This window comes from Phascolarctos cinereus, unplaced genomic scaffold (genome assembly GCF_003287225.1).
Source record: "Phascolarctos cinereus isolate Bilbo 61053 unplaced genomic scaffold, phaCin_HiC Scaffold_1;HRSCAF=81, whole genome shotgun sequence".
In the NCBI taxonomy this organism is placed as follows: domain Eukaryota; kingdom Metazoa; phylum Chordata; class Mammalia; order Diprotodontia; family Phascolarctidae; genus Phascolarctos; species Phascolarctos cinereus.
This window is the reverse complement of record NW_027555514.1, coordinates 1,986,843-2,002,753: the sequence shown is the minus strand read 5'-3', so window position 1 is coordinate 2,002,753 and position 15,911 is coordinate 1,986,843. Positions and strand designations below refer to the sequence as shown.

General features: G+C 50.7%; 1 protein-coding gene across 2 annotated transcripts in view; it reads right to left on the bottom strand.

Annotated features, from left to right (window-relative positions):
* GLCCI1 (glucocorticoid induced 1) overlaps positions 1-15,911 on the bottom strand; it is a 68,203-nt gene that overhangs the window by 18,778 nt on the left and 33,514 nt on the right. The window contains exons 3-6 of one of the 2 annotated variants that reach the window (XM_021000009.2): positions 15,153-15,239; positions 9,965-10,087; positions 6,642-6,794; positions 372-573 (exon numbers count right to left, since the gene is read on the bottom strand). In XM_021000009.2, coding sequence (XP_020855668.1) covers positions 372-573; positions 6,642-6,794; positions 9,965-10,087; positions 15,153-15,239 — 565 coding nt within the window. The remainder of the gene's footprint in view (positions 1-371; positions 574-6,641; positions 6,795-9,964; positions 10,088-15,152; positions 15,240-15,911) is intronic. The other variant, XM_021000010.2, reaches the window with a different exon arrangement.

Genomic DNA, 15,911 nt, shown 5'->3' with positions numbered 1-15,911 from the left:
GACGTGGTTTTCCCTCCCAACAATTCTGACTCACCAATGTACTCTGAAGCACGACAAAAAGCAAAATCAACCAGAACAGCGACAAATGGACCCATATGCCCTAACATTTTGCACACTCTGTTTCGTAGCCTTCCTCCCCAGACAGCTGCAGCACCTTGCCACAGGCAGCACCTCGCCACAGGCTCTCCTTCTCTGGCATTCGCGGAGGATGTTTGTGAAAATCACCTGAAGGAGGGTCAGGAAACCAGCAAGAAGGAAAGGCCAGCAAAGGTCATGGGTACCCCTCCCAGCACGACCTCCGCTCTCCCCCAAGAGCAAGAAGCTGAAGTGATGGCGGCTCGTGCCGAGGCACCGGCCTGGGCCCTCCTCACCTTTATCTCGGTCATAGAGCAAGTCTTCAGTGGAGCACGGGCTGCCGTCCTGAGACACACAGGGCGAGTGGCTGCTGCTGCAGCTGCTGCTGCGCTCTGGCACCGATGGCGTCTGCGTGTCTACACTGCGAGTGCCGCTGCTGCTGCTGCTGCGATACTGGGCGGGCAGTGGGGCGCGGCGGCCATCAGGAATGTCCAGGGGCTGAAATACAAACAGCGCCCCAAGAAGTCACTCCCGCAGCCCACCTGCCTTTGGGTGGGTACCTTCCTGGGGAAGGCTTGCCCGGCGACCTGGCTGAGGCTCTAGGGATCCCACGCCCATGGCGCCAGCCCCTCGAGGTGCCCTTCCATTCACTGACCCCCAGAAGCACCACCAGCTCACAAACGGAACACGTCCTCTCCATCACCGAGATACGTCTTGGGCTCTTGTCCTCTCTTCTCCATTCCCATGGCATGCCCCAAGGCCGGGCCTGGCACCACAGCTGACACTTGCCTTGTCAATGCCACACCCAATGTCTCAGCTTGAGTTTTAAACTGGTGCTGGGTGTTCTGCTGACACTATTGAATAGCCGGGCACCTTAGCTGGAATTCCCGAGTGATTTCTGGCTTGGAGCAATCATTTAAAATACCCTTTAACAACAGAGTTCCCTCCAGCACGGTGCCTGGTGCCTGGTGCCTGATCTCTCCATGTCTCGTCTGAGACGGAGATGTCCCCTGAGAGCAGGGCCTCCTTCCACCCTTCCTTCTACCCCAAGCTTAGCGCAGTGCCTGGCCCACAGTAAGCACTTGAGGATGTGACCTGACCTTGGGATAACGTTTTCACCAACCCAGTTTGGCTGATCTCAGTAAATACGCCTTTGCTGCACACCGATTCACAGATTACATTTTTATGTTTGGAAAAGTCGGTTCCCTGGCACTGCCTTAACTATCTTGCATTTTGTCACCTGTGTGAAACCCTGCCAGGGGACTGGTCTGTGTTCCCATCACCTCGCCTGGCTCCTGGTAGAATGAAAGCATTTCCGCATCCAACTGTAAACACACTGGAAATCATCCTGTGACTTGGCAGTCAAGCTTCCACTCTCAGGCACAGCTGAGCCCAAGCCAGTCTCATCAGTGATTCCTATTCACTCTTGTTTCTCTTCTGCCCCTTTTCCAAGCGAGAGCCATTTCAAAGCTCTCAGAAATTGCCCCAAGGGCAGAGGGCAGGAAGGCAGAAGAGGTGAGATCCAAAGCTTTTTAATTCTATGTCTGACATAAGCAAAACCAAAATGCAAGGTCTGGGAAGTCAAAGACACGAATTCAAAAAGTGCTTGGGCTCATTCCTTCGGTTCACTTGGAAGGCTATTCCCAGAGGCTGGGAGGGTCAGCGTAAGCTCTAGTGAACAACAGCACAGCCTCTGGGAAGGGCCGGGCCTGCTGTCAGGGCTGGGATGGGACACCAGTCCAGAGAGACAGCAGAGACACCCATTTCCGACAGGCCCTTCGTTTTCTTTCCAGAACAAAAATGGCACGTGGGAAGCTGATCCCCACAACGTCCAAGGAGACAGATAAGCCAGCATGGAGCTGCCACGGGGGAGGGCAGATGCCAGGCCCTGAGGAAGTATCTCCTTGGACACCAAAAGAGCTCCTGACAGGCATGCCAATTCACAGCAGAGTGAACAAAGAATTGGAAAAAGGCAAACACTGTTCTGGTTTAAAAAGGGTGGGGAGGGGTGAACAAACGGAAGATGCTACAGGCCAGTGACTTAGCATTTTGTCAAAATTACAGAACATGGTTCAATCAATCCATAAACATTTATTAAGTGCCCACTGTGTGCCAAGCACTGTACAAAGTGCTAGGGATACAAAAAGAAGCAAAAGACAGTCCTTGCCCTCAAGAAGCTTACTATCTAATGAGGGAGACAACATACAAACAAATATATACAGAGAAGGCATGCAGGATAAGTAGGGAACAATTATAAGAGGGAAGGCACCAGAATGGAGAGAGGCTGGGGAAGGCTTCTTGTAGGAGGTGGGATATTAGCTGGGACTTCAAGAAAGGGAGATCAGCAGTCTGAGACAAAGAGAGCAATGTTCCGGGCCTGAGGCATGGCCAGAGGGAATGCCCAGAGCCAAGAGAGCCAGGAGGCCAGGGGCCCTGTACTGAAGAGCGTGCGTGTTGGGAAGCAAGGTGGACAAGACTGGAAATGTAGGCACGGCCACTGTGAAAGCTTCTGAAGGCCAAACAGAGCACTTTGTATTTGACCCTGGAGGCCACAGGGAGCCGCTGAAGTTTTACTGAGTAAAGGAATGACACGGTCAGAGCTGTGCAATAGGAAAATCTCTTGGGTGACTGAATGAAGGGGGGGCTGGCGTGGACTGGAGGACCTCCCAACAGCTACTGCAGTCACCCAGGTGTGAGGGGATGAGGACCTGCACAGGGCAGGGGTGGGGTCAGAGGAGAGAAGGGAGGCCATCTGAGAGATGCCGCCCAGGTCACATCAACAGGCCTCGGCACCACACTGGATGTGGGCGTTGAGAGAGAGTGAGGCAGGAGGACTCCTAGGTTGGGAGCCTGGAGGACAAGGAGGATGAGGGTGCCCTCGACAGCAAGGAGGGAGAAGGGTGTAGGGGGAAGGATCACAAGTTCTGCTTTGAACATACTGAGTTTAAGATGTCTATTCAACATCCAGATAGAGATGTCTGAAAGAGTTGCAGATAAGAGACTGGGGGTCAGCAGGGAGACTGGGGCAGGACAGGGCAGGCAGAGGTGAGAACCATCAGCACAGATGGTCACTGAATCCGTGGGAGCTGATGAGCTCACCAGGTGAGGTAAGGAGTGCAGAGGGAGAGGAGCAGAGGACCCAGGGCAGATTCTGAGGCACATCTAGGGTCGGAGGGCATGTTCTGAAGGAGGATCCAGAAAAGCAGATAGAGAAGGAGCGGTCAGAGAGGGAGGAGAACCAGGAGAGAGAGAGAGAGAGAGAGGGCACAGGGTGGCCTGAAAACCTAGAGAGAAGAGGGAATCCAGGAGGGGAGAGTGACCAACAGTGTCTAAGGCTGCATAGGGGTCAAGGGGAATGAGGATGAAGAAAGGTCACTGGATTTGGCTACTAAGGGATCATTAGTAACTCTGGAGAGTGCAGTTTGGGTGAAAGGGTAACGTTGGAAGCCACACTGTAAGGTGTGAAGAGAGAGTGAGAGGAGAGAAAGCAGAGGCCCCGACTGTAGATGGCCTTTTTGAGGAGTTCAGCTATAAAGAGCAGATGAGAAAGAACACGATGGCAGGGATGGAAGGATCAACTGAGGCGTTCTTCAGGATGGGAAAACATGGGCATGTTTGTGGGCAGGAGGGAAGGAGCTCCACAGAGAGGGACAGACTGAAAATAAGAGACAGAGCAGAGATGAAGAGGGGCAGTCTGCTGGAGGAGACGGGATGGAAGGGGAATGCTTGAGCAGGCAGAGGGGTGGCCTTGGTAAGAAGAAGACACAGGAGGTCAGTGTGGCGCTGAACTGGTTCTCCAAGGAGTCAAGAGAGCAACTAGTGCAGGGGAGCAGGCCTGGCAGAGAACGGAGAGGTCGAAGGACGGGAGGTCATGGTGCATGTGAAGAGTAGGCTTTGATACGGGAGAGTCAGGGGAGATGGAAAGCCAATAGATTATGGTCAGATAAGAGGATTTCCGAATTCTTGAATGTGGAGGTGGTACATCTGAGGGTGATGGAAAGACTGAGAATATGACCATCTCTATGGATTTCTCACTTTTTTGCCTCCACTGCATCACCTCCCAATCCCTTCTCCAACTGTGGCTCCCCAAACTGCTCTCCCCACTTACCAATGATCTCTTAATGGCCAAGGACCATGCCTTCCCTCTCCTGCCTTCATCAGAATCTTTCTTGAACTTTCCGTAGCTCTGGACACTAACCACCTGATGCTCCCCTTGGAATGCTCCTCTCTTGGCTTCCATGACCCTGCTCTCCTCGGACCCTTTACCTCCTTGCCCGACCCCTCCAGGGCCTCTTTGCTAGACTGTCCTTCTCCTTATGCACATTAAGCAAAGGCATCTTTCGAGGCTCTGTCCTGTCCCTCTTCATCTCTTCTCCCCATCACAGGATCAACCTCCCAATCTGTGGAGCTAAACCTTCCTCTCTCTCCTGAGCTCATTTCCCATGACATCTTTATGCATCTGTCCTACAGGCCTCTTCAACTCAGCATGCCCACTCCCCAGCCTCACAGTCTTCCTGCAACCTTCCCCATTTCCGCTGAGGGTATGGCCATCCTTCCAGTGATGCTGCTTTGAAATGTCCGAGTCATCTGCACACTCCCTTCTCCTTCACGCCACAATCCCACCAGGGGTCCACCACTGCTGTCAATGCCTCTTCAGCCTCTCCCTTACCTCTGCTCCTCATCCTTTCTCCTCTTGGCTACTGTACCAGCCTCTGCACCTGACCGTCCCTCCTCTACACCACCTCCCACATGGCTGCCAGGCAGACGGACATTCACAGAATCGCTGCGTCGCATGTCGAGAGCTAGAACAGACCTTGGTGGCCAGCTTGGCCAGCCCCCTCCTTTCAGAGATGAGGGTCTGGGGCCTGAGAAGAGGCCAAGGAACACTACACAGAGCACATATCCGAGATGGCATCAGAGCCCACTCCAGAGCCAGGGCCTCTTCCCCCTGTGCTGTGCCTAAAACCAAGACCTGACCAGCATTGTCCCCTACTCGGACACCTTCTGGGGCTCTCTACTGCCTTTCGAGTCAACTACAAACTTGTGCATTTGGCTTTTAAAGACTTCATCTGTCTCTACCTATCCAGGCTGAGTGCCAGGCCCTGTACAAGGTGCTGGGAATACAAAGTTAAATGTGAAATCGTCCCTGTCCTCAGAGAGCTTATGCTCTAGCTCCAGGAGACAATAGGTACTAACATAAGCATATTAAAAATAAATGTAAAATAACACATTCATTTGGAGGGGAAAGGGAATCAGGAAAGGCCTCCAACAGAAGAAGCTGGTACCTGAGCTGAGCTTGGAAGAAAGTAGGGATTCTAAGCACCTACTATGTGCCAGGCACTGTGCTAAGCATGTTACAAACATAATCTCATTTGATCCTCACCCCCCCCATTATAATTCCCATCTTACAGCTGAGGAAACTGAGGCAGACAGAGGTCTGGCTTGCTCAGTGAACTCAGGCACAGACAGCAGCAAGAGCAGTCTGGCTGGACCCCAGTGCATACAGAGCAGAGTCAGGTCCAGGAAGGCTGGAAAAGCAGCCTGAAACCAGGCTGCGAAGGGCTTTTGTACGCGATCCTGAGGCATCAGGGACAGGTCTACGCTGCGGTCACTGAGGAAGCTCTTGTAAGCGTGCAGGCAAGAGGGGGCCTGAACTCCACCCGGGCTGTGGTCAAAGGAGCGGAGAATGGGGAAGGCCAGAGGAGATCCTGCCAAGGTCACTCTGCCCTGAGATTCCTGATCAAGGGACAATGCCTGGCACACGGCAGCACTAAACAAGGGCTTGGTGACTAAGCCACAACATTAATAAAACATGTTTCCAGGAAACTTCACGTGAAAATTATAAAATAGCACTTCTGCTTCCGGACGCTCTCTTGATCCACTTCACTCCCCAACACAGTCCCACTGTGCTCTCTCCCTCAAACAAGGGTGACGCTCATAGGATCCCACTCAGGGGCCACGGAGTGCAGTCCTCCCATTTTACAGAAGAGGAAACTGAGGCCCAGAGAGGGACACGACCGGGAAGCATCAGGGGAGGGTCTGAATTCTGATGCTCTGAGCACCGAGCCAGTGTCCTTGCGACCTGGGGACCACGCATGCCAAGAGACAAATGACACGGGGTTTTTCAATGGAGCAACCTCCAAATAACTGCTAGGAGTAAAAAGCATGAAGAGAGATCCGTTCTTTGGCCTGGCTGAACAGTCAGTGTCTCCCGAACGAATTTACCAATGCTCCGGAGCCAGCTGCAGAGGCAGAGGACCTCAAGACATGGCTCAGAGAGAGCTACGTCACATCTGCTGCCACACAAACTTTTAACAATGTGAGGCTGAAGCCTCCCCGGCTTTGCTCTGTCTGGGTAGAAAAGAGCAGGCTTCCAGCTTAAACACAGATTCTGGGTTTAGGGCCGATGAGCCAGCCCAAGGCGAGGTGCAGGACATTCAGACTTTACCTTGAGGAGGGAAGCTACTGGGAAAACATTCCTCAGACATTTTGAACCTTTCCAGATTTTTTCTTCCTATCGCCAGCCCCCACCTACCAAAAAGAGAGAGAAACTCAGGCCCGCTTACCTTGCCTCCTTCCTCCTTCCCACCATTTTCTTTAATGAACACCTTTTCTAGCTCTGGGCTGATTCCTTCTACGTTGCAGGGTACCCGTGAAACAGCGGACTTTGGTGCTGAGATATTGGACAGAGGCATAGAGACCGATCTTGAGCCAACAACCTAAAAAGACAACCAGGATTGGCTTTCAAATCATTTATGAAAACTGAAACCGAAGAGCACCTGAAACTCAAGGAGGAAGAGCTCTGCCGTCTGGGCCGATCGCCAAAGTTCCGCCCTCTCTCACTGTCCATGAGCAGGAAGGCCCCAGAATTCAGTGGCTCAGAAGAGAAGACAGGGATTGTGCACCTTCAAGTTTCCATCACACGTGGCTTCTTGATCAACAACTCATGAAGCTAGCAGCCAAAAAGGCTCAGCGTGGGGCACAGAGTAGCCTGGGGGCCAGTGAAAGGCTTGCCGTGAGGGCAGCCTAAAGGACAAGCAGCCCCCAGAAAAGGGGAGAGCAGCATGCCAGGCTCCGGGAAGTGCCTGAGTAGTACAGAACAGAGGACAGAGCATTCAAAGTCCAGGGAGGTTAGCCCCTTTTAAGGACACAGATCATCTCAGGTCAAGGTTTTCACTTGCCTCTTCTGGAGCAGAAATGGAGAGCTGACCAGCCCCCAGCACCTCCTCGACTAAGCCTGTGTCCATCGGCACCTAGCTGTTTAGGTGCTGGGCTCAGCGCCATGCCTGCTCAAAGAGACCACGTTCTGGGCCTTCAAAGGCTTGGCACACATGCACACACGAACAGGGAACACGGGGTGGAAAAAACAAAGAGCAGAGGCAAGAGTGCACCAACAGGAGGCCAGGCCGGAGGAGGACAAATGTGGAGGACGTTCTCCCAAGAGCGCACCTTCCAACTCTGTTTCCAAAGGTGAATGGGAGAGTTCCTCCAGGACCACCACCCCTTTGTCCCCACAGAACATATGGGACTCTCTGGGTCTGAATCCCTTGGAGAATTCCTCCCTGCTCATTACTAACTAGGTGGGTGAAGAGCAGACAAGCCTGAGAAAAGGTGATCTTGGAAATTCCTCACATCCTCAGAAAGAAAGCTGCCACCATCGTCCCAATCTTCCCCTCTGAGGACCAGGGACAAGTCCCGTAGCTGCCCCGACAGAGCACGGCAATACATTCTTCCCAATGGTCCTAAGAAAGACTGGGCCTCCAAGCAGGATCATCCCTACTGCACAGAGGAAGAGACTGAGGCTCAGAAAGGCACAGCAAGTGAGTGACAGGGACGGAACTGGAATAAGCTTCCCACCCCCAGCTCTGTGGCTCTTCTACTAAATGGGTACTTTTCTTTTTTAAAAATATTTGCCCCCAATTACATGTAAAAATAATTTTTAGCATTCTTTGTTTTTAAATTTTTGAATTCCAAATTCTATCTCCTCCTCTCTCCTTCCCTTCCCTCCTCCCTGAGATGGTAAGCAATCTGATACAGGTTATATATGTGCCATGTGCCAGCACATAAAACATACTTCCATATTAGTTATTTTGGGGAAGGAAGAAAGGAAGGAAAGAAGAAAGGAAAGGAGGAAGAGAGGGAAGGAGGGAGGGAGGAAGGAAGGAAGGGAAGAAGAGAGGGAAGAAAGGAGGGAGGGAGGGAGGGAAGGAAGAACGAAGGAAGGCAGGAAAAGAAACAATGCAAGCTTTGATCTGCATTCAGACTCCAGTTCTTTCTCTGGAGGCAGACAGCATGCTTCATCAAGAGTCCTTTGGGATTGTCTTAAATCATTATATTGCTGAGAACAGCCAAGTCATTCACAGTTCTTCATCACACAATGTTGCTGTTACTATGTACAATGCTCTCCTGGTTCTGCTCACTCCACTTTGTATCAGTTCATGGAAGTCTTTCCAAGTTTCTCTGAAATCATCCTGCCTGTCATTTCTTATAGCACCATAATATTCCATTACATTCATATACCACAACTTGTTCAGCCATTCCCCCAACTGATGAGGAATCAGTTTCCAATTCACTTTCACCATAAAAAGAGCTGCTATACATATTTTAGGTCCTTTCTCCTTTTCTTGGATCTCTTTGGGATACTGACCTAGCAGTAGTATTGCTGCGTTAAAGGGTATGCACAGTTTCATAGCCCTTTGGGCACAGTTCCAAATTGCTCTCCACAATGGCTGAATCAGTTCACAACTCCACCAACAGTGTATCAGTGTTGAATTTGTCCATGTCTCTTCCAACATTTGTCATTTTCCTTTTCTGTCTTAATAGCCAATCTGATAGGTGTGATATGTGTAGTACCTCAGAGTTGTTTTAATTTGCATTTCTCTAATCAACAGTGATTTAGAGCATTTTTTCATGACTATAGTTTCGATTTTTTTGTCTGAAAAGTGCCTGTTTGTATCCTTTGACCATTTATCAACTGTGAAATTACTTGCATTGTTATAAATCTGACTCAGTTCTCTATACATTTGAGAAATGAGGCTTTTATCAGAGATACTTGCTGTAAAAATTTTCCCCCAGTTTTTTGCTTCCCTTCTAATCTTGGTTGCAATGTTTGTGCAAAACCTTTTTAATTTGATATAATCAAAATAATCCATTTAACATTTCCTAATGCTCTCTATCTCTTGTTTGGCCCTAAATTCTTCCCTTATCCATAGACCTGACAAGTAAACTATTATTTGCTTGCCTAACGTGCTTATGGTACCACCCTTTATTTCTAAACCACGTACCCATATCTTGGTATATGGTGTGAGATGTGAGTTTCTGCCACACTTACATGGATACTTTAAAGAAAATCTTCAAAAGTTTTCCATGAAAAATCAAGGATGATTCAAAATAACAATTCTTAATTTATTTTGAAAATCCGAAGATAGTATTACTAATACCTAGCATTTATTGTTTCCACGTTTGAATGCCTGCAAAGCACTGTACACATCTTGGCCCATGTGATCCTCCCCACAATCTTGGGAGTTGGTGCTATGATCTCCATTTTCCAGGTGAAGAAACAGACAGAGGTGAGGTGACTTGCCCAGATCACATGGTTAGAGTCTGAGGCTAGATTTGAATTCTAGTCTTCCTGACTGCAGGCCCAGGGCTCTGGGCACTGTGGCAACCCCTCGTGCCTTAAGAAAATAGACTTTTTTAGAAAACAAGAAAGTAATCTAGCATCCTGAGCTTTTCACATCCCATCCTCCATGATCTGCTGGGATTATCCACCTGTGGGGATCCTGTCCTTGTTATAGATCGCCGCTCCTCCCACGAGAAGGACGCTGTGGGCTCACCAGGCCCCCCTGCCCGATAACACCCCTAACAGCCCGTGACTGGCCTGGCTCACCTGAGTCTGGCTGCTGGCCGCGGGGTTGCTGTGTAGAGGTGAGTGGCGGTCTTTCTCCCGGTGGCTGTGCCGGTTACTACTCTGCTTACCGCGCTGCAGCTGCTGTCTCAGCTTGGCGATCTGCTAGAAAAGAGGAACAAGGAGGCACAGGTGAGCACGGGGCTCCCCTCAATCCACTCGCTAACCACACACAAGCACTCCGCTACCAGCACACAAACATTCACGGGGCCAAGTGGCCCCCAGGCTGATCAAGCCTCTCTCTCCTCTCAACTATCCCACGACTCTCCAAAGTCAAACACGAGCGCCTAGTGAATCTTCCACCTCTGTCTGGGCCTCAGTTTCCTCATCTGTAAAATGGAGATGGTACCTGTCTCACAGAGCTGTCAGGAGGTTCACCTGAGTTAACCACCTAAAGTCCCTAGCAAAGTTTACAGCAGTCAGCGTATGTATGTGTAGTCTATAACCGCTGTGCTACCCTGTGAAAATATCCATGGTCATGTTCTCATCGTTATTGCCACATCTCCTGTGGTCAACGCCCCTACTAAGCCTCTAAGCCCCCACCCTGATGCTAATGGCCCCATATAGCCTTCTCCAACCCTCCCCTCCTGCCCCACCCCATCCCTCACATTCCTGCCCAAATCATCTCTCTGAAGAATCCACCTGCTCTGGGCACTCCTCATCCCCACATTTTCAGGGGCTCCCCACGCTGCTCCTAGGAAGAGCTCTGTTAATACCGTCATCAAAAATGGTGGCCTGATCAAACGAGCAGACCTAATGAGAAAGTAATGAGCCTAAAGTGGGTGAAATGATTAAGGATGTGGACTCACACCTGGTCAAACCAAGAACCCCCATCCTGGCCCTGAATGTGTGGAGTGAGCTCGGGGAGAGAAGCCTCTGCACTTCGACTCCAAGAACCCCAAGTCAGCATTCTCTGGGGTGCTCTACTTCCCATTTCCCATCACCATTTTACACCGGAGAGCTGGTGCTACCGGCATGTTTGACCACTCTGCTCTCCATGGGGCATTAACGTGAACGCCTGACAGCGTCTTCAGAGGGTAAAGGGATACCCAAGCAATCGACCCAGCAATCAATATCTGTGAAGCGCCTACTGTGTGCCAGGCCCTGGGCATAGATACAAAGGAAGGCAGAAGCCAGTCTCTGCCCTCAGGGGGCCCACAGTCCAACAGAAGAGACAACAGGCCAACAAGTATGTACAAAATCAAGCTATAGAGAGGACAGTCTTAGAGGGAGAGGCTTTGAAGTGGAAACGTTATGATTCTTCACAATGAGATGGGGAGTGAACATCTTTTCTACCACCCAAAGGTTAGCAGCTTACCTTGTGGCAGAGTACCTACAGGAGGTGCTGAATCAAGATGAATTGTACATTTTTCTTTACCAAAAAGTCAAGTGATTCAAATTTGCTGACCTTTCCTTTTATGACAAGTGGACCATTTAATAGATATTTCTGGAAAAATAAACCCACTTCACCTTTTTCTTTGAGGCACTGGAGATGTCTGAACAAAAATTGAGAAAGTAACTGCACTAGAAACTTGCCCAAATTGAGAGCACAATCTGTAAAGGTCCCGTTGCTATGGCAGCATGATAGAGAGATGGTTAGGCATCCCCTTCCATCTTTCCTCTGCAGAACTCCTGGTCCACTGTCCTTCAAACAATGGAGCTACAGTCAATCCACTAAATACCTAAACATGCTTCTTTCAGTCCTCTATGGAAATGTCGCTCTTTTCTTCGACAGAACCCCCCCACACACAATGAAGTTTACCTAGACCTCTCCTCACACCAACCCAGGGAGGGAGGTGCCGTTGGTGTTATCACCCCCTTTTATGGAAGAAAAACCTGAAGCCCAGGGAGCTTCAACCACTTGGCTCCTGTGTCTACAGCTAACGTTCTTCCTACCATGTGGCCTCCAAACCGGGAGATGATGCCCGACATCAGCACTGGCCACCCTACGCCCATCGCGGTTGTTTTTTAAAACTCTCAACTGTCAAAGATAATCATTAGTAACTTAAGAGTCACAGAATCCTATAATACCTACAAATCACTCAAGGCAATGACCACTACCAGACCCTTCAAATGCAGCCCTAAGCCAATGCGGTGAAGCCCACTGAGGCCAAGTATTCCATTTGAAAGAACCTGTGGCCAAAAAGGTGTTTACTACTAAGCAGGTCAGAAGAATCCACCAGGCCCGATGGCTGGCCACCTCCAGCCTTTCCTGCTTTGGACACAACTTGCAAGCAGTGCTAGTGAAGGCCAGTTTCCATGCTCGGAGATGTAATGAAGATTAGTATTCCTTTATCTCTCTCACACACACACACACACACACACACACACACAGCACTGGCAAGAAAAATAAAAGACGGTGACCCAGAAGTTGTACTTCCAAAGAGAGCTAGGCTTTGACGTGCACAGATCTGACAGAGTGGCCCCAGAAGCCCCCAGCACTAGCTGTGACCCTGACCCCCACCATACAGTCCTGTTCTCCGTGGCTGGGTCTGTGATGAGAAGGCCAACAGGCAGTGAGGAAAATCTGAACCCCACAGAAAACAGCCAGTTTATGACACCACTCCCAGTCCTCGTCCCCATCATGGAGTCCTTAACAAAGGCTGCAGTGCCAGGAATGTCTTTATTCTCCACCTGCCAATGGCTTTGTTAAACCACACCCAGGGCACCAACCAGAACCCGCCTCTGAACATGATCCGTGGATGTCAGTGTCCTCCTCTTTTCACGTGGATGCCAAAGAAAGTATCTGCAAAGAGGGGTCTAATTAAAAGGCCTGCCCAATGCTTCTTTCCACTCCCAGTCAGACACGACCACAATCTGGACACTGCTGGGGAGGCCAGAGGGGGCGTGGCCTGGTGTAGTGGGGGCATGGCCTGGGGCCAGGAAGACTAGTAACCAAGCCCTGCTTTTACCATGTAGGAGAGATAGGCAGCACCCACATAGAGACATGACACACTGTGTAGCCACAGGCCATCTGAGCTTCGAATGTAAATAACCCAAGACCGCAAATCCGTACTGTATACAAGCAGATGATGCATTCCTTCCAACTTTCCATCCTAGTCTTGACAAGGTAAAATCTGAAGACCTGATTCCTGCTCAGACTGGTCCGAACATCCCCATTATAATAAACAAACAAGGAACCACCGTAGTACACAATCAGTAATACAGAAAAACAATCACTCTTCCTGGACCATCACGTACAATGAAGCCTCTCAGGTCATGGTCTTGGCGGGAGCGTCAGCGCAGCTGGCCGCCACACAGCTGTGACAAGGAGGCCAGAGTCATACAACCAGAAAGGTTTCCATGCAATGTGTCTGCTTTCAGCTCATGCCCAGGAAGGCCACTTACCCTGTTAGGGGACCGGCCACAGAAATGTGGGCCCTGGCCCCAGCCCAGCATGGGGGACAGGACACTGACGATGAATCTGCTAAGGAGAGGCCAGGCAGAGCAATGTCACAAAAACCCAGAGAGAAGAGGGGATCAGGAGTGTCGAACTCTTCAGAGAGGTCAAGAAGGAAAGGCCGATGGACTTTCAAGTGATCGGCCAGGCAAGACTGCACGGGACAAAGAGGAGAGGGAGCTTTCATAAAAGAGAGAGTTATGGGTTTGTGATCTGTTGGTTGTTTTAAAAGAAAATCTGGGCCCATGTGAAAGCAGCGAAGCCTCCTCCAGAGGACCAGGAGAGGGGTGATCAGCCAGGCAGGCTCCTGGAGGAGCCGGGAGCAGATGGGGTCGAGGGGACAGGTCGAACAGGTCATAGCATCCTGAGAGCCTGGGGCCATAGAGAAGGGGGCGGTGTCAAGGCAATTTCCAACGCAGACTGGAGAAGGAGCCTCCGTGACTGGGTGACACTGTCCGAGACAAGGAGGGAAGGTTTGGAACAGCTGCCACGTAGGAAGCACCAGAAAAGTAGAAGGGGGACAGGCAGCAGTGAGGAGGGACACATGCAGGAGAGACCCCAGGGGAAGGGCTGGGCATCCTGCCTGGGCCCAAGCTTGGGCTGGGGCCGACAGCCTTCTGCTTCAGGTGGGCCGGATCACCACCCTGTCCCCTTTCACAGACAGGAAAACTGAGATGCAGGATGCAGAGATGAAGGGCTCTTTTGCCCAGGGACAGCCAGATTTAAAAAGTGAAGACAGACAGCATTTATACCACACTTTCCTCTGATCCTCAGAACAACCAGGCAAAGCAGGTGCTATTATTATTATTGCCTCCACTTTACAGATGAGAAAACTGAGGGAGACAGAGGCTAGGTGACTTGCCCAGGGTCACACAGCTAAGATGCATCTGAGGCTGACTCCAGGCCCAGCACCCTATGTCCACTGTGCTGACAGACGCCGGTTTTCCTAAGGTCAGCCATGTCCACTTTAGCATACTGCCCTGAGGGGGACCATGACCCTAAGGAGTGAGAAGATGAGCCCTAGAGTTATGCAGCAAAGCTCTACAAGGAGCCACACTGAGCAGGACTGTGCCCTGCACCGCCCTCTTCCCTCTCTACCAGACCCTCCCTCGTGCCCTGCACCCTTCGGCCTGTCAGCCCCTCAAATTAGCACCCAAACTCCCAGAAAAAGCCCTCCAAACTGCGGGCCGCCCTCTCCTCTGCAGCAGTGAGAGAAGAGAAACCTGGCCTCTCTGGAGGGGCCTCCAGAGCCCTTCTGTCTGACTGCAGAGGCACCTCCCACTTGGACTCCCCCAGCTTGAGGCCCTGGAAGCACAAGCCTGTGCGGAGGGGTCACTGGCTACCCACAGAGGGCCGAGACCAGCGAGGGGCGACTCCTGGTGCCCAGACAGCAGAGCAGCCCAGGATTCTGAGCCACAAGGGGCCCAAGGGACCGCCTCAGCCACTGGGATCATCTTATGGACAGGAGAATCCAGGGAGGACCCCGGAGCTTAACTGACTTGTCCACAGTCACATGGACAGAAATAAAGCCTTTGGAGGGAGCCCTGCCAAGTGGGAAATATGAAACTAAATGAGGGAGAGAATGGAAAAATGCCGAGATAAAATAAAAGTGTTGAAACAGATTTGGCCAAAAGCTCTACAGGTAAATCACTCTAGAAAGGCGAAGCTTCATGCTTCCCTGTAAGGACCACATCTCAACACCCAGGATGGGCCACTAAAGGTCTGTTATCCCCCAGGCCACCACATGGACAACCACCATGAGAGGCTTACCTCTTTCAGCTGATCCGAGCTGCCCCACGATGCTGACCGCTGATGGGATTTCTTCTCTGCCCCCTCTTCAGCCCAACAGCTCGGGGTCTAATGAAAGAAAAACACATGATCCATTCTGGCTCACTATCCCCGTGAACTCCAAGTATCAGAAACCCCCAGCAATGGCCCCTTACACGAGGCTGAACCACCATGGTACTCTGAACTAAAGCTTCAAACCCCATGAGTGAAACCGGAAAAAAAAAAAACAGAAAAGACATGTCAGCATTTCTATAACCAATCTGTCACTCCATCAATGACAAAAGAGCCAGCATCCCTGTCCCAGAAACTAAGAGATACAGAAATGACGCTAAAGAAAACCGGAGTCAGAGAGAAACTGGCCCCAGGAGGTCTGCGACGGCACGGCGACTCAAAACTCATCGAACCAAAGCAGCCAGAAAACACCGAGGATGACTAACCCAGCCCTGCCTCCACTCCACCCCACAAAAATCTGTGAGAACAATCTCTATGGGGATTAGCAGCATCCTCAATGAAGACAAGAACCAGGAACAGGCAGATTTTCTCCGACAGTATTTTACACTAGGCCATCCATCTTCAGCATCTCACAACTGACTAAAAAGTGTGGACAGTATGTGACCTTACTGTGCTTGACTTTTAAAAAGGCACCTGATTTGGTGGAGTACAATACTTCCTAAAGGTTCTGTTCCAACAACATGTCCTGTATAGATCTCAAAACCATACGCCAGTAGATAAAGTGCTGAG